General features: G+C 51.1%; 1 protein-coding gene across 1 annotated transcript in view; it reads right to left on the reverse strand.

Moving 5' to 3' along the window:
• Positions 1 to 7,347, reverse strand: part of LOC105534409 (anthrax toxin receptor-like) — a 46,097-nt gene extending 38,750 nt beyond the window's left edge. The window contains exons 1-3 of the mRNA XM_011973124.1: positions 6,830 to 7,347; positions 2,215 to 2,286; positions 651 to 722 (exon numbers count right to left, since the gene is read on the reverse strand). Coding sequence (XP_011828514.1) covers positions 651 to 722; positions 2,215 to 2,286; positions 6,830 to 7,071 — 386 coding nt within the window. The 5' untranslated portion in view covers positions 7,072 to 7,347. The remainder of the gene's footprint in view (positions 1 to 650; positions 723 to 2,214; positions 2,287 to 6,829) is intronic.
• Between the last annotated feature and the right edge of the window lie 12,941 nt (positions 7,348 to 20,288).

Consider the following 20,288-nt stretch of genomic DNA (forward strand, 5'->3'; position numbering starts at 1 on the left):
GTGCTTCACCCCCTCTGGGCCCAGTTCCGGGCATGTGCATTGGAAGGGCCCTCAGCTCCCACCAAACAGGAACTCTGCAGTGCCCCCTGCTGGGCCTGGGCTCCAGCCGTCTGAGCTTATTCCTCCTGCCTCCCTCCATTTTTCCAGCCTGCCCTGGATCTCAGAACCCCACCCAGGGACTCCCCAGTCTGGGCCTGCCAGCATCCCTGCACTAAAGCCTCACGACTCCCACCACCAGCTCTGACCCTGTCTCCCTCCCGCACTGGCCAGGGCAGGGGGAACAGGCGCAGAGCAGCCGCCTGCACAGGTGTGTGTTCACAGGACATCCCCACCCCTCTGCCAGCCCCTGCACCCCGGGAATCCTCACAGCCACCTTTCAGGGAAGGAGGCAGGGCAGAGAGAGGGCAGGGGAGCGTGAAGTGGGGGAGGCTGAGAACTGGAGCACAGGGGCCTGCAGGTAACCTTGCAGCCATGGGTAGGAGGGTGCAGGGGAGCGGGGCTAAGGTCAGGTGGGTACTGTGAGTTGCCCTGACCGGCCTGCCCTGGGTGCTGTCAGGCTCCCAACCAAGGTCTCCGGGAGCCCCTCAGCTCCCTGGAGCTCCCTCTGGCCAAGCTCACCAGACCCCTTGGGGGATCCAAGCAGCACTCACTTGTCTGAGGTGAGTGGCAAGACAGTCTGGCCATCTGTGGAGTAGGTGATGAAGCACATCCGAATATCTGAGCTGTGAAGGAATCATGTGCTGGTGAGAAGCCAGAGGCACCGGCTCAGAAGCCAGGGTGGTGAGGCCAATTCCGCACCTCCCACCCCAACCCTTCCGCTTTGGAGTCCCTTGCTGGACACAAGGAGGTGAGATAAATGTAGTGAAGGACTCTGAGGCCTGTGGAGACAAGGGCTCCACAGAAGAGAGAGTCAGGATGGCAACTCACTGCATCCCCATCACTGCATCCCCACACTCCCAACACCCCAAAGACACTTGCGTACACACATGCACACACAAGCACACACACACATGCACACACAGGTGCACACACATGCACACACACATGCACATACAGGCACACACACGCACAGGCACACACACCACATACACCACACACACCACACACACACCCATACACACACGTATACACACACATGCACACACACACGCACCCACACATGCACACACTCACATGAACACACACACACAGAAGGCACCCGCACACGGGCACATGCACACACACACGGACACATATACCATATAATGAACAGGCAGGGAGATGCACACACAGCCCTCCCAGCTGGCCTCCCTTCTACTGGAAAATTCTTTGCCTCTTCACCCCATTCCCTCCTCCCCCTCCTCTCCCGCATCCCTCCTTCACCTCAGAGGAGCGACTCCCTATTGGCAGCCATGCACACGGCCTCCCTTTCCTCTCCCTGACCCTCCTTCCTGCTGGCTGACCCTCAGTAGCCCTCAGTGACAGTGCTGTCATATGTCCCCAGCAGAGCTCCTAACGGCTCCTGCCCTATTGCCCATTCATTTTACCCACAGTCATCAGACTTTTCTTCCTTAAGTGCCATCTTGATCATGCCACTCCTCTGCTCAAGAGCCTTCTCTGGCTCTCCATGGCTCACAGCAGGAAATCTCAGCTCCTTGGCCTGGCACAATGAGCCCCTGTGGCTTTGGCCTCAAGCTGACCTGCCCAGTCCTCTCCCAGCCCTCCGTGAGCTAACCTCATTCCCAGCCAAGCAAGACCACTCACTCCACCACAGGTCCCTGTCTTTTCCATCCTACAAGACCCAGTTCAAAGACGCACATCCTTGGAAGCCACCGTTGACTTTGTCCTTAGGAGTTCCTGCTTTTTCCTTCAACCTTCCAGGTGAGTTCTTTGTCCCCTACTTGAGCCCTCAGCACTGTGTAACCCGGGGTTCCAGGACTGAGTCACTGGTTTCCCTGCCTATTGTCCCTTCCCAGCGTGTGATGTCCCCAAGGGCAAACTGCCTCTCCTGCAACATGCCCGGGCTCACAGGCAGGAGCCAGTCAAGGCTGCTGAGATCCGATGGAACCAGTGAGCGCTGGCCTCATTCCTGCTTCAGAATGCCACCTTGTGCTCTGTGTCCCCCACTGAGGGACTCCCACGCCCACCCCATCTGATGGGATGTGCCCTCTGCCTGCCTTCCAGAGGAAAAGCTCTCTGCAGCTCAGGGGAGGCTGCCATGTGGGAGATCTGTACCTTTGGAACCTCGCCACTGTTTCCTCCACCCACATATAAAGGTCAATCCAGTTGTTGTTCACGCTGCCAGACCTAAAACAAAAGGAGACAGGAGACGTGGGTCAGGGAGATGAGTGCATCTGTCAGGTGGGCAAGTGTCTGCCCCGCCCCCAGCCTCCCAGCAGGCTCTTAACAAGCTCGCCTGACCCCAGCATAGCTGAGGCTGGGGTACACCCCCCAGTGGCCACTGGATCATCCGAGGTCGTGAGTTTCACCAGTTGAGTGGTCAGCATAAGGTGACCACCCAGCCCCATCTGCCTGGGACTGAGAAGCTTCCTGGGATGTGGGGCTTTTGCTGGTCATCCAGGTGGCTGATCAGGTTAGGTGGGGCACTGTGTAGAGTGGAAATGGGAGAGAATGTATTGGTTGGAAAAGCCCCCAATGAACAATCCAAATATGGAAAATCAACCAAAAAAGTTTCATGTATGATAGCATCAAACAGAACAAAATACTTAAGAATAAATTTAAACAAGGAAGCAAAAGAAATGTATACTGAAAACTGTAAAACATTGCTGAAAGAATTTAAAGACACAATAAATGGATAGATATTGCATGCTTATGAATCAGAAGGCACAATAATGATATTGTTAAGATAACAATGTAATCTGTATCAAAATCTGTATAGCATTTTAAAAAATTTGCACTAAATTACATATGGAATTTCAAGGGACATTAGTCATATAACAAAAAAAATCTGAGAAAGAACAAAATTGAGGATACACATTTCCTGATTTCAGAATTTATTACAAAGCTACAGTAATCAAACTGTTATGGCACTGACATAAGGACTGACATGTAGAGCAATGAACAGAATAGAGAGCTCAGAAATAACCTGTCATGTCTGTGGTCAAATGATTTCCAACCAGTGTGCTAAGAACACTCAATGTGGGAAAGAACAGTAGTTTCAAAAAATGGTGCAGGGAAAATTGGATGTCTATATGCAAAAGAATGAAGTTGGACCCTTCTATAAACCATTACAGAAATTAATTCAAAATGGGTCAAAGACCTAAATGTAAAGGCTAAAACTTTTAAACTCTTAGTAGAAAACATAACTTTTATGACATTAGATTTGGGGATTTTTTTGGATATGGCACCAAAAACACAGGCAACTAAATTAAAAATAGAAAAGTTGAGACTGTGTCCAGATTAAAAATTTTGTGCATCAAAGACGCTACCAAGGGAGTGAAAAGATAACCTGCAGAATGGAAGGAAATATTTGCAACTCATATACCTGATAAGGGATTAATATCCAGAATATACAAAGAACTCCTACAACAACAACGAAAAAGAAACAATAAAAAAATGCAACAACAAAAAAATGGGCAAAGAATTTGAACAGACATTTCCTCAAAGAAGATATGCAGATGTCCAATAAGCACATGAAAAGATGCTCCACACCACTAGTCACTAGGGAAATGCCAGTGAAAGCGGCAAGGAGATACAACTTCACACCCATTGGGTGGCTATTATCAAAAACTAAAAAATAACGAACGTTAGACTTTTGTTGGTGGGAAAGAAAAATGGTGCAATCCCTGTGGGAAATAGCTTGGCATTTCCTCAGAAAGCTAAACATAGGATCACCATAGGATCCATCAATTCCACGCCCAGGTATATACCAAAAAGAAGTGAGAGCGGGGACTCAAAGTGATATGGGTACACCGGTGTTCATAGCAGCATTATTCACAATAGCCAAATGGCAGAAGCAACCCAAGTGTCCATCAACAGATGAAAAGATAAACGGGCCCAGCGTGGTGGCTCACGCTTGTAATCCCAGTGCTTTGGAAGGCCGAGACGGGGGGATCACGAGGTCAGGAGTTCAAGACCAGCCTGTCCAATATGGTGAAATCCTGTCTCTACTAAAAACTACAAAAATTAGCCTGACCTGGTGGCATGCCTCTGTAGTCCCAGCTACTCAGGAGGCTGAGGCAGGGAGAATCGCTTGAAACCAGGAGGCAGAGGTTGCAGTGAGACAAGATAGCGCCACTGAACTCCAGTCTGGCAGCAGAATGAGACTACAACTCAAAAAAAAAAAAAAAAAAAAAGATAAACAAAATGTGGTACATATACATACAGACAAATATTATTCAGCCATAAAAGGGATGAAATTCTGATGGATGCTACAACATGGAATAACCTTGAAAACATTATGTTAAGTGAAAAAGGTCAGACAGAAAAGGCCAAATATTATATGTTTGTATGATTATATTGTGTGACTCCACTTACGTGAGGTACCTACAATAGGCAAAGTCATAGATAGAGAAAATACACTAAAGGTCACTAGGGCTTGGGGAAAGGGAGGAATGGGGAGTTATTGTTCAATGGGAATAGAGGTGTTTTGGGTTTTGGTGTGGATGGGGTTTGAGACAGGGTCTCACTCTGTCACCCAGGTTGGAGTGCAGTGGTGTGATCTTGACACACTGCAGTCTTGACCTCCCAGGCTCAAGCAATCCTCCTGCCTCAGCTCAGCCTGAGTAGCTGGGAGTAGAGGCAAACATCACCATGCCTGGCTAATTTTTATATGTTTTGTATAGACAGGATTTTGCATGTTTCCCAGGCTGATCTTGAACTCCTAGACTCAAGCAATCCTCTCACCTTGACTCCCAAATTGCTGGGATTACAGGAGTGAGCTACTGCTCCCAGCTGAGAATAGGGTTTCAATAAGCAATGATGAAACATTTCTGGAGATGGATGGTGGTGGCTGCACAATGCTGTGAATGTACTTAATGCTGCTGAATTGCACACTTAAAAATGGCAAATTTTTGTTATGTATGTTTTCCCACAATTAAAAAATTACTCAAAAAAATACAATGGGTCACTCCCACTTAGAGGCCTAAAAGGTCACCTGGCCAAGAATAGAAGCACATGGGAGGCTGATTCATTTTCTTCCAGCTCAATCCAATGAATGAACCAATGAATAAGGAGTCTCATGAATAAGCTGGACATGAATGACCAAAGAGCCTCCCTGCAGGCAGTAGATGTTGTTCTGCCAGGAGGACTACTGCAAGACTCTCAGGGTCCCGCCCAGCTGCATGGTCTTTGGATGGGCTTTGGAGTCACACAATCCAGAGTTTCAATTCAGCGCCGTGGATGCCTATCTGGAGGCTGTGGTGGGTCATTTCCTGGCCATGGCCTGCCTCATTGCCTCCCCTTACAATGGGGCAATACCCTTTACCCCTAGCCTTGTTAGGAAGAATCATTAAGGTTGCTTTTGTCTGCTCCCTTTACATCCACTCTAGGCACTCCCTCTGCATTCCCCCTCATCCAGTCTGTCTGGGATTGCATCAGGGCCTCTGCATTTCCTATGAGCTTCCAGCCTGTGACTCTGCCTTTCCTGGCAGGTCCCTTCATCCCCATCCTCTGTCATTGCCTCTGACCTGCAAATTCTCCCTTCATCCTCATCACACTTGACAAGGTGAAAATGAAGATACCCTTTTTACAGATGGGAGACACAAAGGCACAGAATGACGAAGCAACTCGCCCAAGACTATGTGGCTAGTGAGTGGAGTCTGCCTGTCTCCAGAACGGAGTTGCTCCTTCCCCAAGAGTAGCAGAGCAGTTACAAACCATAGGAATTGGTGGGCTGGGGTGTACGTCCCCTAAGCATCAGTATCCGGGGGAATGAGAAAATTCAGAGGAACTTCAACCTGCGATGCTGGAAAGAGTGCAGCACAGGAAGCCGGAGTCTTGTCACACCAGCTGTCTCTGGATGCTTCCCCAACCTCCAGGAGCCGCCCTTGTCCAGGAACCAGATAGAAAAATACCTGCACTACTCACAGCCCAGGACTGTGGTGAGGTGCCAGGAGTGCAGGGAAAGGGCTTTGGAGACCAGAAAGCCCTTGCTCTCCTGAAAACTGCACCACTGCTGCTACTAAATAAGCACAGAGAGTATTCCCACCTAGCAGGAGGAGTGGGAAAGGGAACCAAGGCAATCTCTCCAAAGCTGAACATTGCCTCTTTCCTTCCTGGCGAGCCAGAAGGTGCCTAATACACAGCCCAGTTTCCCCAGGGCCACCCTGAAACAGACCCAACTGTTCCTGAAAGTGCAGGAACTATCACGTGGCTCTCCAAGTTGTAGAAGAAGCACTTAGAAGCAGCCAACCAAAGGCCTTCTCTAAGCAGTGACATTAGAATGACCAACACAGGCAACAAAGCAATCTCTCTGGGGCCCGGTAAAATAGAAGTTATTTGCGTGAAAAACAAACAAGCAAAACAACACAAAAACTCCAAACATCCACAGTGCGCTTCTGAGAACTGCTGAGAAGCAGGTCTGAGCAATCAGCTGTTGCAGCAGCCTGAGGATGAGGATGCTGACCCAGCCGATGGGGGGACAGGGGATCGTCCAGAACCCCTTTGGTGACTTATTTCCTCATCCAGGAGATGAAGCACCAGGGAAAAGACAGCCATGGCATTCTTTGTGCCTCAGAAGATCAGGAGGCCTAGGTCTGGTCTGACCAAAGGGCTGGCCCTGCTTCTGTGACGGAAGCTTGCATCTCTTTGAGTGGCGTCCTGTCCCTAGTGAAAAAGAGGTGGTGGCTCCTGAGGGTGACCCAGAGCCAGAGCTGGAAGGGACACTCACTTGTCCAAGATGAAGTAGAGGTCAAATGAGCCCTGGCATCTGTGACCTGCTTGCCCCTGGCGCAAGTGCTGCCTCCATCCTGGGCCACGGCGGTGGTGGGCCCTCCTGGAGCCCAGGGCCAAGCGTTGAAACATTCTCCAGCCAGGTCCATGGTACCGAAGGCTTCCTGCTCTAAAAAGTGGTGGAGGAAGCAGCAGCAGGAAGAGCAGGAAGCAGGGCCCCCAGCAGCCACGGCTCCTCATTATTTGGCCGTCCCTGTGACCCCACCTCACTCTTGGGTGCCTGTGCCAGGGCCCAGATAGGCTGAGCACAGGCCACCTCTGGCCACCTTCTCTGGCGCCTCCCCTTATGCCCAAGGGCCACACCCCTCCTCCTGCCCTTTCACCAGTGCACACTGCGGCCCTTCACCAGGTACCTCCCCAGATCGCAGGGACTAGGGTCAGCAGCTGGCTCTGGGAGACTTGCCTCCAGCTACCTGCCTGGCCCTTCCCCCACCCTGGGGACAGAATTCCTTTATGGTTGACAGGAAGGTTGACATGGTGACTTTGTGACCTGCAGCTCTTCCCAATATCCTGCATATTGACAACACCAGAGGGGGGGGCACAGGACCTTTGGAAGGCTACAAGAGGAAGCCTCCATTTCCCTTATAACAGCCCTCATGGTGTCCCTTAAAACCACTAGACCCTGCCATTTGTTCACTGGAAGAGTTAGCCCAGGTGACAGGTGAGGACATTGCTGTGGGTGAGGAGGTCAAGGACTGGGAGGCCAGAGTGTTGGCAATGGGAGGTTATTTGTATGACACTTAAGTCCCCCAGGAGATGGCAGATCTGGAAGAAGATGGAAACTGCGGGTGTTGCCAGAGTCCTTGTGAGTGAGGGACATTCCAGTTCTCTACTGCTGTGTAACAGACCACCTACATTTAGAGACACACAACAGGCTCATTTTATTACGCTCACAGGTTCTGAGGATCAGGCACTCAGGGCAGAGTAGGGAGGGCTTCCTCATGTCTGGGGCCCCAGATGGGAAGGCTTGAGCAGCCCGCATGACTTGAAGGATTGGGCACTGGAATTATCTGGAGGCTGCTCCACTCACAAGTGTGGCTCCTGGGCAGGAGAGCTCAAAAGCTGGGCTCAGCTGGAACTGTGAATGGAGACCCTGCATGTCTCCATTCCACAGGGGGAAGACCCTCCCCGTGTGACCTGGGCTTCTTCCCAGCATGGCAGCTTCAGGGTGCTTGGGCTTTTACAAGTGGCCCAGAGTTCCAAGAGTGTTTTCAGTGAGCACGGCAGAAATTGTAGAACTTGTTATAACCTCACTTTGGAAGTCACACAGTGTCACTTCCACTGTACTCTATTGGTCCAAGCAGTCACAGCTGCCAAGAGTCAATGGGAGGAACACAGGCCCCCTCTCTAGGGCAGGAGTGTGGACGAGTTCACATCCCAGTGTCAAAACTGCAGTAGGGGCTGGGCGTGGTGGCTCACACCTGTAATCCCAGCACTTTGGGAGGCCAAGGCAAGCGGATCACCTGAGGTCGGGCATTCGAGACCAGCCTGGCCAACATGGGGAAACCCTGTCTCTACTAAAAATACAAAAAAATTAGCGAGTGTGGTGGCCGGAGCCTGTAGTCCCAGCTACTCAGGAGGTTGCGGCAGGAGAATGGCCCCCAGGAGGCGGCGCTTGCGGTGAGCCAAGATCGCGCTGCTGCACTCCAGCCTGGGCAACAGAGGGAAACTCCGTCTCAAAAAATAAATGAATAAATAAAATAAAGTAAGAAACATCTTAATCAATTTTATTTTGTATGCACAAGAGTGATATACGATTAAAAATCCTTCTCTAATAAGTCTAAAACATATCTTTCAATATGTGTAACATACAAATTACAAGTGAAAAAAAGTATTGGGTTAGTCTGGTTTTTTGTTATTTGATTTTTTGTTTTGGAATTGTATTTAATATAATGGAGTATCTTAAATAAGGGGTATTTCAGAATGAATGAAGCCTGGTATGTTTCCTTCAAAAGTGTATTTGAGCTATCTTGCTTCATATTCCTCTTAACAGTTGATATTAGCATACTTTAACATTTTTGCCTGGTGGTTAGTCATCTCCTTGTGATTTACTTTTTTATTTATTTTTATTTTTTGTAGAGACAGGGTCTTGCTATGTTTCCCAGACTAGTCTCCAACTCCTGGCCTCAAGGGATCCTCTGGCCTTGGACTCCCAAACGCTGAGATGAGAGGTGTGAGCCACCCTCACTACCCTCTTTGTGGTCTTACTTTGCGATTTCCTAATTACTAATGGGAACTGGTCACCTACTCACCTCATTTTGGTCGTTCATGGTTCCTCTTTGAAGTGCCTAGTGACGGCTTTAGAGGTCTTGGCTTTAGATGTCTTTGCTTTAGGTGTTCACCATTCTTTGCTTTAGGTGTTTTTCTCCTTCACATTGATTCAATAACAGTCTTTATATATTCTGGATATTAATCCTTTATCACTTGCTGCAAATATCTTCTTTTACGGTGTGGCTTGATTTTTTCACTCCATTTATTGTTTTTTAAACAACGCCTAAGTTCTTAATTTTAAGGCACTTGAACTGTCATTTTCTACCCTGGCCCCCTCCCACCGTACTACGGGAACAGCTAACTTCCCAGACACCTCTATGTTCTGGGGTCGCCGAGCCCGCCTTCCTGCGGGTCACAGCTGGGGCCTGGGAAGTGAAGGCCGCGGGCGTTCCCGGGAGGAGCTGAGCGTTTCGGATGCGGGGGAGGTGCCGCTAGCGGGGCCGCCAGGCCGCTCTTGTTGCCCAGGCTGGAGTGCAATGGCGCGTCTCGGCTCACCGCAACCTCCGCCTCCCAGGTTCAAGCGATTCTCCCGCCTCAGTGAGGTAAGGAGGGCCGGCAGGCCGCGGGGGTCCACGGCGCTCAGGGAGCCGCAGTCACCGGGCGCAGCCCTCGCCTATCGCTGAGGTCCGGCAGGCCCAGGAGCCAGAGGTCCGGGCGCCCAGGGTCAGAGGGCGGCAGCGAAAGCGGGCACCGCCTCCAAAGGACGCCCTCGCCCTCCTGCAGGGCCGGTCCTGGTCCGAGCCAGCTGGGGGCGGCTCCGGGGAGCCGAGCCGGGGGAGAGCCGGGCCGCCCGGCGGATCAGCAGGGAGCTTTCTCCAGGGTTGCGGTTTCTCTGGCCCACGGCGCCCTCCCCGCCGGGGCCGCCCAACTGGAAGCCCCGCCCCGAAGGCGGGTGCAGCCAGGAAGGCGGGGCTTGGTGGCCTCAGGGCGCTGGCGCCAAGTTCAGAGCCGCGCGCTGGGCTGGGCGGTGGCGGCCGCGTCTGCGCCTCCTCCCTGTGCGCCGCCTGAGAGCCCGGGAGAGACGCGCGCTCAGGTCGGCCAAGACCAAGAGCAAGCAGGCGCAGGCAGCAGGGCCCATCTCACTTCCACGAAGGGCAGCGTTCTTGAGTCCTGCCTTTGACGGCGGCGGGGCGTGTTCTTCCCTTCCCTCTGTCAGCTTCCTCCAGCTCGCTCCCATGTCCTCTCTGAGTTCCATTGCTGTCCCTGTCCCTTGCCTCTCTGCTTCTTGTCTCCTTGTCCTCTCCTGTTTCTCTCTCATCTCTCCCTTTTTCTCGTGTCTGCCTTATTGGCTATTTTCCTCTCCTCCTTTGTCCTTTTTCCCTCTATCTCTCTTTCAGCCTCTCCCCTCACGCCCTCTTCCACTCTTCCTATAGGCTTCCTTCTCTTTTGCAAGCCAAAATTCTTCTTAGGTTTTCCCCCTGAGGTGACTTCTTGGCCATAATTGTTTGCATCCCTTCCCTCCGCCCACCGCCAATCCCTCTCTCTGTTCATCTTGTAGTGCCCCATTATTCTCATCCAGGGCTTGTGCTAGGTGCTGGCGTCGTCAGCCCAGATCCTTTCTCCAATAGATTATATCCAAAGATCTGCACATGTAACCCGTTCAGTGCCTTTCCTGGGAAAAAATACATAGATGATCAAATTATGAATCTCTGAATTTTCAGGGTCACCTGAAAGAAAATAGCTGGTTTTAGATACAAGACAATTGAATCCTTTTCTTGACATTTTGCCTTTACTCACAGAGGTACAGACGGCACAGCAGGAAGCTAAGCCTTGCAGAAGCTTTTAGGGGACATTGTCACCCACACCTTCTGTGCAATGCCAGGTGCAGGGGAGGGAAGGGACAGGATACAGACCTGGGTTATGGGAAGACGGTGGAAGGCCAGGGCTTTGCACTTGAAACCTTTGGGTGAGACTGACTGGAAATGAGAAATAAACAGTAAATTTCTAAAATATGTAGTTGCTTTGCCTCCTTAGAAATAATTGAACCTGATGTGGTGGTGTATTGTGATCTTTAATGATATTCCAGCTTTTGACCAGCTTCTGTGGAACATCTCTACCCTGCCCTGCAGACTACCCTGTGACTGCTGGAAGTGCAGGCCCTTTGTTGTATGGAGAGGATGCAAACCACGTGCTGCAGCTCCCATGCCCTTTCTGAACAGATTCCTCAGAGGGGGTGCCTCACATCAGAGATGAATTTCAGCCACTGTCTCCCAAAGAGGCAGATACAGAAACGTCACTCCCCTCAATGACCCTGAGCAAAGCACTCAACCTCTCTGAGCCTCAGCTTTCCATCTGTAAAATGGGTTCGGGCTAAGTTGTCTCTCCAGTCCATCCCAGACCTACACATGTATGACTAGTTGGATGAAGCCAGTTCTCCCCCTTTCTCCAAGAAAAACTGGTCTGCTTGAAGCCCCATTGCTGAACTTCCATGAGCTCCCACAGAGAGACATACACACTCACACACATACACTCACACATACAGACACACACACAGTGACCCACATGCACTCACACATACACACACGTATACATATACTCAGAGACACATAAAGTCACCCACACACACACAAATTTACACACATGCATATACATTCACACACACATGCAATCACGCATACTCAAATACACACATGCACTCCCTTACACGGGCTTGCAAACTCATGCTCACTCTTTTTCTCACACACACACACACACGCACACACATCTCCCCAGTATAGCTAGTATTGTTCCTAGGTACAGCAGCCTGCCTGTGTCATCCTTCTGGTTCTGCTGCACCCGGCACCACCTCCGCAGGCGCCCCGCTGGGCTGCCTTCATGGCTGAGACAAAGTTTGCCAACCACAGCCATGCCGCCCTGAACAGGAGAACTGTTCAGCATGCCCTGAGTTAGGATGTGACAACCGTCTTCTCAGCACTAAAAATGGGGACACAAGGTGTCACAGCAGGACAGAACATTTGCTGTCAGGATGCTTCATGGTATAAGATTAAGACTTATCATTTATTGACTACGTAAGTATCTACATGACAGATGCTCCTACAGCTTATTTTATTTAATTTTCACAACAACCACATGAGGTCTTGATCCAAGTGAATTTATCTTCAGCCTGCCAAATGTCATTCTGATTAACTCAAGGCAGCATCCCAGCTTTTAGAGACCATCGTGGATTTGGTCACTGCCAACTGCTGATTTAGATACCCCACCCAGCTTCACACTCCAATGCTAACATCCAGATCTGAGTAAGAAGAATGAGGAGGAGGAGGAGAGAGCAAAGGAGAAGACGAATACATAATGATGAGAAAGAGAGGGAAGATGAAAAAAGGAAGGGGAGACATAATAATAGTAACAAGAAAGAAAAGGAGGAGAGAAAATGAGGAACTATCTGGGGACCTTTCATCCCACCCGGGACCCGCGAGGGTCACTGCTGTCGCTGCATCAGCACCACATGGAGTAAGGTCAGAGAGGCCAGGGCACAGGATGTCCTCCAGAACCCCGACAGAACAAGGGCCAGACTGAAGCCCCTCAAGGTGGAAAATGACATGAGTCTGGCTTCCCCTCATGTCCGTCTCTCCCTTGCCTACAGACTCACAGCCTTCCGCTTACTCTAGGATCATTCCCAGGGTTAACATCAGATTTGAGTCTCACCCACCTCCAGGCTTCATCCCCAATGCCTCTCCCACAGCACCTCAGATGGGGGATCTCATTCCAGGTCACACCATGCCCTGGCCAGGGCGTTCTCTGGTCAGAGCCCTGAGCACACACAGCAGCCCAGCGCTGCCTGGCTCCTGCTTTCCTCCGGGGACCCGCCTGCGCCCTTTGCACCTGCAGATCCTCCTCTGTCCAGACCACTGTGGGCACAGTGCAGCTGTGCCCTCCTCCCCTTCACAGACACCAGCTGCCCTAGACGGTGATGGATCTATGAAGCCCTTGTTCTCCTTGCTCTGAACATGATATGAAAAGATGCTTTGTGGTCATCAGCTCTCCTCATTAGGCTCAGTTCACGCCCGGGCTCTTGCCCCCTGACACTCTTTACTGACCCTCGTCACTCTGTCATTGTGAGTGTCCTGGGAAGGGCTCCTCTTGGCTCTCATCCCTCTGACCTCAGCAAGACCTCCCTCTGAACCACACAGACATCTCTCATTACCACCCCACATCCTTCCTACTTGGAAGAACCAGATTTAATTCCAGGTCTCCCCCACTGCTTTGAGAGCCCCTAGATCACAGGAAATCAAGTGATGATCTTTGAAACTTTCTGAAACTGAGCTCCCCAAGTCTACAGGGGATCTAACCATGCCTCGCCTTCCCCACCAACACAGAGCACACCTCCCCAAGGCTCCCAACCCACATGGGCCACAAATCGGGGTCCGCTATTACCCAACTCAGCAGGTGTTGCAGCCTGGGAGATGAAGTCTCACCAGCCCCACCATGTTAAAAGCTTGTGGTTCTTGGTTTATCACCCATCCCCTGGGCCCTGACTGCGTACTGATCATTCACTCATCTGGGAACCACTGGCCACATTCTCCCACATTATACCTTAACCAGGTTGTTCCAGGTAACCGAGACTCCAATCCAGCTCTGCTGTATCCAACCTGTGACCTTGGGCAAAGTGTGGATCATCGCCATGCCTCTGCTTTCTCACCTGTAAAGAGGGTCACCTTGGCTCTCTCTTCACTGGATTGTTGGAAAGATTAGATTGATTAGTATAGTCAAAGTGCTAAGGAGCCTGGCTCAGTAAATGTTAGGGGGATCAGTTCTTATCACACTGAGTGCAAAGGGATAGAGTCCACTCCATGGAGGCCTTCCCATCACTCCTGAGCTCTCAGGGACCAGCGACCAACAATGTTTAATGAATGACCAAATGGCCTGGGCATTTTTCTTCTTCCCGCTCCAACTACAGAAGAAAGAACTCTTTCAGCTGGATAATCTCTTTTTCCTAAGACGTCTGAAGGCACCCATCCCAAGCCAACTGGCCAGCCTCCAGCTGTTCTGAGCTGCAGGTCAGGCACCAGATCTTATTCAAAGACACCATATACCCCCGACCCCCCATGCAGTGCTTTGCTGCATCTACCTTTCTCTTCAGCTAAAACACACAAGAGCAGAAAATACCTCCTGTCTTCCAATCCTTTGGTGATCCCAGTCTCTGGAGAAGCTTCTCAGACCCTTTTGGAAGATTCCAGAGGACAATCACTTATGGGCCTCTTCTGCTGATGGCTTATAAGGTCCTGGGGTTTCCTAAGAAAGGGAATACACCTGTTATCCTCCTGGCTCTGGCATATTGAGGAAACTAAACACTGAAGGTGATCCAGGCTTTCCCAGAGCCTGGCTGGTGGTGCTGGGGAGATGAGCACTTCCTGGCCAGCCGCTATGGGCTCCATGGCCAGCTATGCCTGGACCCCTCTAGCAGCAATGCCTGCTGTATTCCAGGAAAGCCAAGTGCAGGAGTCCCAGGATAAAGCAGCCCCCAGTCCTGCAATGAGGGCGGCCCTAGTACAACACAGCTTGGCCACATGGACCCTCATAGGGGTGGATGCGATCCCATCACCCACTCAGATGCCCAAGACCGTGCAGAAGCAGGGCCAGTGAAAGCAGAAGGCAGATCCGGTGCTTCAAGGGGCCCTGCTGTGCGGATTGAGAGTCTGCCATGTACATGGCTGAAGATGGCCAGGACACAGAACAGGGAGCAACAGCAAGTACTCATTGCCTATGACCCAACAACGCCAACAGGCAATGAGTGGTGCTGTGTGGAGTGATATATCAGACATAATATGTGCTGAGGCTGCAGTAACATGGAAGTCACATAATGGGACTGAGTTAGCTCTCCTTACTCTGGTTCCAGGGCATAACTTGTATTCTAAGTCAGCCCTGCCACTTGCTACCTGCCTGACCTCAGGCAACCACTCTAGGCCTCTGTCTCCTGATAAGTAAAACAGGAACGGTGATCTTCACTTCAGGGGCTCACTGACAGGACTCAGCAGGGCTCTGCGCATGCCAGGTAGCAAGAGCACAGGAACAACAGCTCTCTTCCTAATACAACTAGAGAATAAAGGTGGAGCCCAAGATGGTGGTCCCAATTCCACTGGCAGCCTTCAAGGGAAAAGTCCGTGATTTTACTTCAGCTACACCTTCCGACCTTCCCAGGTTCCTACGATAGCATCACCCTAGGATAAAAGTACTGAAACCCAAGACTTGACCTTGTAGTTTAAAAAAAAAAAAAAAGATGTGATTAAATCTTTACAAAATGTGCCACCCACTGAATTTCTGAAAAGAAATCCACTAAACCAAGCAGATACGATGATTTGAAAAGCATGTCTTTTACCCCTTTCCCTAGAATTCTGATGTGTCGGAGGTCAGTGGTTAGATGATTTAAAAGGGAATTTAACTCTTTATTCCAGAAAAAGTCTCATAAATCGAAGTTCAATGCACAGACCTATGATTTTGTCCAACACTCTTTGATCTAAAATGAGCAAATTCTTTCATTAAACACACTGCAATCCACTTCCATAATATTTAATCTCTATTCATTTCTGTGTGATTTCTCTATGACCATATTTCCTTTTCTGCATCAACTGAAAAGTTAAATTAGCTCAACGATCACAACAAACTATAGCATCAGGTTAAATTATTTCTAAGAATGCCAACTTCAAGCTTTAGCTGGTTATTAATAATACATATATACACACACACACACACACACAAATATATGTAGAGTTTGTGTTTGAATATACACATATATCATAAAAACTCATTAAAAATGAAATGACATCTGACAAGATTACATTTTTTAACAAGAAGCAGCAAAAAAATGCCTTCATATATAATTCTTCTATTTTATCCCTCATAAATGAATCTGACTTGCTTTTCTAGAGTTTTTCATTTAGTATGCAGCTAAGACAATTTTTAACATTAATGTAGAATATTTTTATCTTGGTCCTCCTACCTAATGTACACAAAAACATTAATTTCAAATGCCAGAATTATTGTTTTGTTTTTTTGAGATGGAGTCTCGCTCTGTTGCCCAGGCTGGAGTGCTGTGGCGCTATCTCCTATCACTGCAAGCTCCGCCTTCTGGGTTCACACCATTCTCCTGCCTCAGCCTCCCGAGTAGCTGGGACAACAGGCACCCGCCACCACGCCTGGCTAATTTTTTTGTGTTTTTAGTAGAGACGGGGTTTCACCGTGTTAGTGAGGATAGTTTCTATCTCCCGACCTCGTAATCCACCCGCCTCGGCCTCCCAAAGTGCTGGGATTACAGGCGTTAGCCACCATGCCCAGCCTACAATTATTGTTATAAAATATCTAATGTCTCTCTCAGGAGTAATTAGGTAACTTCATTTCCGTACATCAGTGTCATTGGCAACTACATATTTTAGAAATTTACTGTTATTTTCTTATTTCCAGGCTCCCTCAAATGTTTCAGGTTGAAAGCCCTGGCCTCCCACTGTCTTGCCACAACCCAACTCTGTATCCTGTCTCCTCCCTCCCCTCTGCACCTGGCATTGCACAGGTGTTGGTGTCCCTTAAATGCTTCTGCAAGGCTTAGCTTACTCCTGCAACATCTGTGCCTATTAGTGAAAGGCAAAAGGTCAAGGAAAGAATGCAATCAAGCTGTGACTCTAAAACCAGATGTTTTCTTTCAGGTAACTCTGAAAAGTAAGAGATTTATAATTTGATCATCTATGTATTTTACCCCGAAAAAGGCACTGAACATGTTACATGTCCAGATCTTTGGATATAATCTATTGGAGAAAGGATCTGGGTCTGATGCATGGTTCTTACCCTAGCAGCCAGCCCAAGAAGATAATGGAGCAATATGTCATGAACGGAGGGATGGGTAGATGAAGAGAACTGCAGCCCAACATGTCTCCCTAGGTGAAAAAATAAATTGAAGGGAGAATTCTTGCTTGCAAAAAGCGAGCGGAGGATAGGGAGAATGAAAAAGGGAGTGAGAAGAGAGAGAGAGGGAAAAGAGACAAGACAGGGAAATAGCCAATAAAGCAGACACAAGAAAAAGAGAGAGATGAGAGGAGAAAGAAACGGGATGGGACAAGGAGACAAGAGGCAGAAAGACAGGGGACAGGAACGGGAATGGGGCTCAGTGAGGACCTGGGAGAATGCGGGGGGAAGCTGGCGACAGAGGGAAGGGAATGACCCCACAGTCAAAGTCAGGACTCAAGAGCGCTACCGTGGGGAAAGGCAGGGGAAATGAGATGGACCTCGCTGACTGCTCCCGCTTTCTCCAGGTCTTGGCCCACCTGAGGGCGCTTCTCTCCCAGGCTGTCAGGCGGCGCGCAGAGAGGGAGATACCAACGCGGCCGCCACCGCCAAGCGCTCAGCGCGCGGCTCTGAACTTGGCGCCAGAGCCCTGAGGACACCAGGCCCCGCCTTCCTGGCTGCACACGCCTTCCGGGCAGGGCTTGTGGGTGGGTGGCCCTGGCGCCGGAGGGTGCCGCAGGCCAGAGAACCCGCAACCCGGGGGAAAGCCTCTGATCAGCTAGGCAGCCCAGACTTCCCCGGGCTCAGCTCCGCGGACCGCCCTCTGCTGGCTCGGACTGGGCCGGGCGCCGGCGCCTGCGGGAGGGCGAGGGCGTCCTTTGAAGGCGGCTCCAGCTCTCGCTGCAGCCCTCTGGCTCTAGGCTCCCGGACCTCTCGCTCCTGGGCCAGGGGGGCCGCGGCGACGCGCCCCGTGCCTGTGGCTCCCTCTTCGCCGAGGACCCCCGTGGCCTCCCGACCCTCCCTCCCCGCGCGACCTGGAGGCCCTGCTAGCGGCACCTCCCCAGTGCCCAAGTAGCCCAGCTCCTCCGGGAACGCCCCTATGCCTCTGCTCCCCTGGCCCCAGCTGCGACCGCTCATCACTTTGCTAGGAAGGGTGGCTCCGCGACCCTTAGAACATAGAGATGTCGGGGGACTTAACTGCCCCTGGAGGGTGGGAGGGGGCCAGGGCAGAAGGGCATGGTCTGGACGGAATGACAGTGGGTGGGTGGAGACTGCGCTGGGATTTGGAGGACCTGGGGTTTCCCCTGCAGTGGGGAGTGAGGGTAGGTGGGGTACAGTCTCAGGTAATTGCAGTTCTTGGTGCTGTTGCAGGCAAGTGTGCATGGGTTACCTTGCTTGAGCCCAGGGTGCAAAGCAGCTTCGTTTGGAGAAGGGAGAATTCTTGAAGTTCTGAAAGGGAAACCACCCGGAGTCCCTGCTCCCTCATTCATTAATTCCGTCACTCAGTGGGTGTTCTGACGTGGTAGGGGTGAGTGGGTGCGGGGAGATACCGTGAGGAAGCGCCAAGTTTCTCTCCAAGGCTTTGAAGGGTCTGTTGCAAAGATGAGATCCTCAAGAACAAACATAAGTCTGAGGAGGGGGAAGTTGGGTTCAGAATATATATCAAAACTCTAGAGATGGTCCTGTTACGTGAAAGGGGTCCCCATCCAAACCCCAAGAGAGGGTTCTTGGATCTCACGCAAGAAAGAATTCAGGGCGAGTCTGCAGTGCAAAGCAAAAGCAAGTTTATTAAGAAAGTAAAGTGGTTAAAGTACAGCTACTCCATAGAGTGGGACGTTCCCAAAAGTAACAGGAGTAAAGCCCCCATCCTAGGTACAATGCTTGTGTAGATGGGAAGATGTGCTCTGCGAAGGAGTAATGTTAGGCAGGGACCTAGACCCAACATGGCCCTACCACCTGACATGGCCGACCCCTTGTGAGGACTTTACCGGCTGGGATTTCCTGCCAGGACTTTTCAGCGCCAAAAGCACCCTGAGCCCGCCAAAACTCCCCACTCTGCGCAAACTCCTGGACACCTCATTCCTCAGAGATCCAAACCTAACTCAGGAAACCGAAACCTACAGACCCCGCCTACCTCACCCTATAAAAGGCCCCTGATACCGGCCCCGCCCGCAACTTCCTCAGCCCTCGCCCTAGGGGACCGGTGAACCTCCACCGCCAGCCCAATAAAGGCTACCTCTGTTATCTGCCCCATGTCCTCTTGCTCTGCTCCCCATTACATTACATTGGTGCCCAAACCGGGAGGAGACCCCTCCCCGGACCCCTGCCTGTCCGGGCAGGCTCTCCTCTCCGGGAGCCAGGACCTCCTCTCTGGGAGCCAGGACCTCCTCTCTGAGCTGGCAGTGGTTTCTCCAAATCCAAGACTCAGTTCCATCACTCCTGGGTAAGTTTTCCCCCGGCCTGCAGGCTCCAGGAGTCCCTCCCTGCCCGAAAACGCCGCCCTGTCAGGGCTTCCCGCCTCCTTCACTTGTGACCTTGGCACCAGGGACTAGGAGACATCCGACCTCCCCGGAAGCCGTCATACCCCACACTCCTCCTGGCAGTGGGAGGACACTCCCATTGCCTCCGGACTGCCCGCCTCAGGATCATGGGGGCTGCCCAGTCCAAACCAGACCCAAAATCCCCTCTGGGGTGCCTCTTGGCTAATTTCCAGACTTTAGGTCTCAGCCAAGACCTAAAAGGAAAGCAGCTTATTTTCTTCTGCACAGTGGCATGGCCGCAGTATAAATTAGATAATCAGTCTCACTGGCCTGCAGAAGGCACTCTAGACCTGAACATCCTCACACACCTGACCAACTTCTGCAAGAGACTAGGCAAATGGTCCGAGGTAGCCTACCTTCAGGCCTTTTGGGATTTGCGCTCCGGGCCAGACCTCTGTGTCCGATATTCATTGGCCCAGGTCTTGCTCGGAAATCTACTCCCTCAAGCAAGGAGAAGGACGATTCCTCCTCTTTCTCTGAGCCCCCTAATACTCTTTCCCTGACCCCACTTCGGTCCCCCACTCAACCTCCCCCTTACTCTGACCCCTCAGCTTCTCCGTCCTCGTCGGCACCACCCCTTCCCTCCACTCCTCCTGTGTCCCCACCAAACCTGACGGACCCTGTCTCTCCTACCTCCTCCTCCTCCTCGCCTGTCTCAGCCCATACCCGGTCCAGGACCCACCTCCTGTGCCCCTTGCGGGAAGTGGCAGGTGCCGAAGGAGTAGTCCAGGTCCATGTGTTGTTTTCGTGGGCAGACCTGTCTAAGATTGAACAGCGTGTAGGCTTTTTCTCAGCCAACCCCACTCTGTATATCAAAGAGTTCAGATACCTATGCCAGGCGTATGACCTCACCTGGCATGATCTTCATGTCCTTAT

Source organism: Mandrillus leucophaeus, unplaced genomic scaffold (genome assembly GCF_000951045.1).
Source record: "Mandrillus leucophaeus isolate KB7577 unplaced genomic scaffold, Mleu.le_1.0 Scaffold1346, whole genome shotgun sequence".
Lineage (NCBI taxonomy): Eukaryota > Metazoa > Chordata > Mammalia > Primates > Cercopithecidae > Mandrillus > Mandrillus leucophaeus.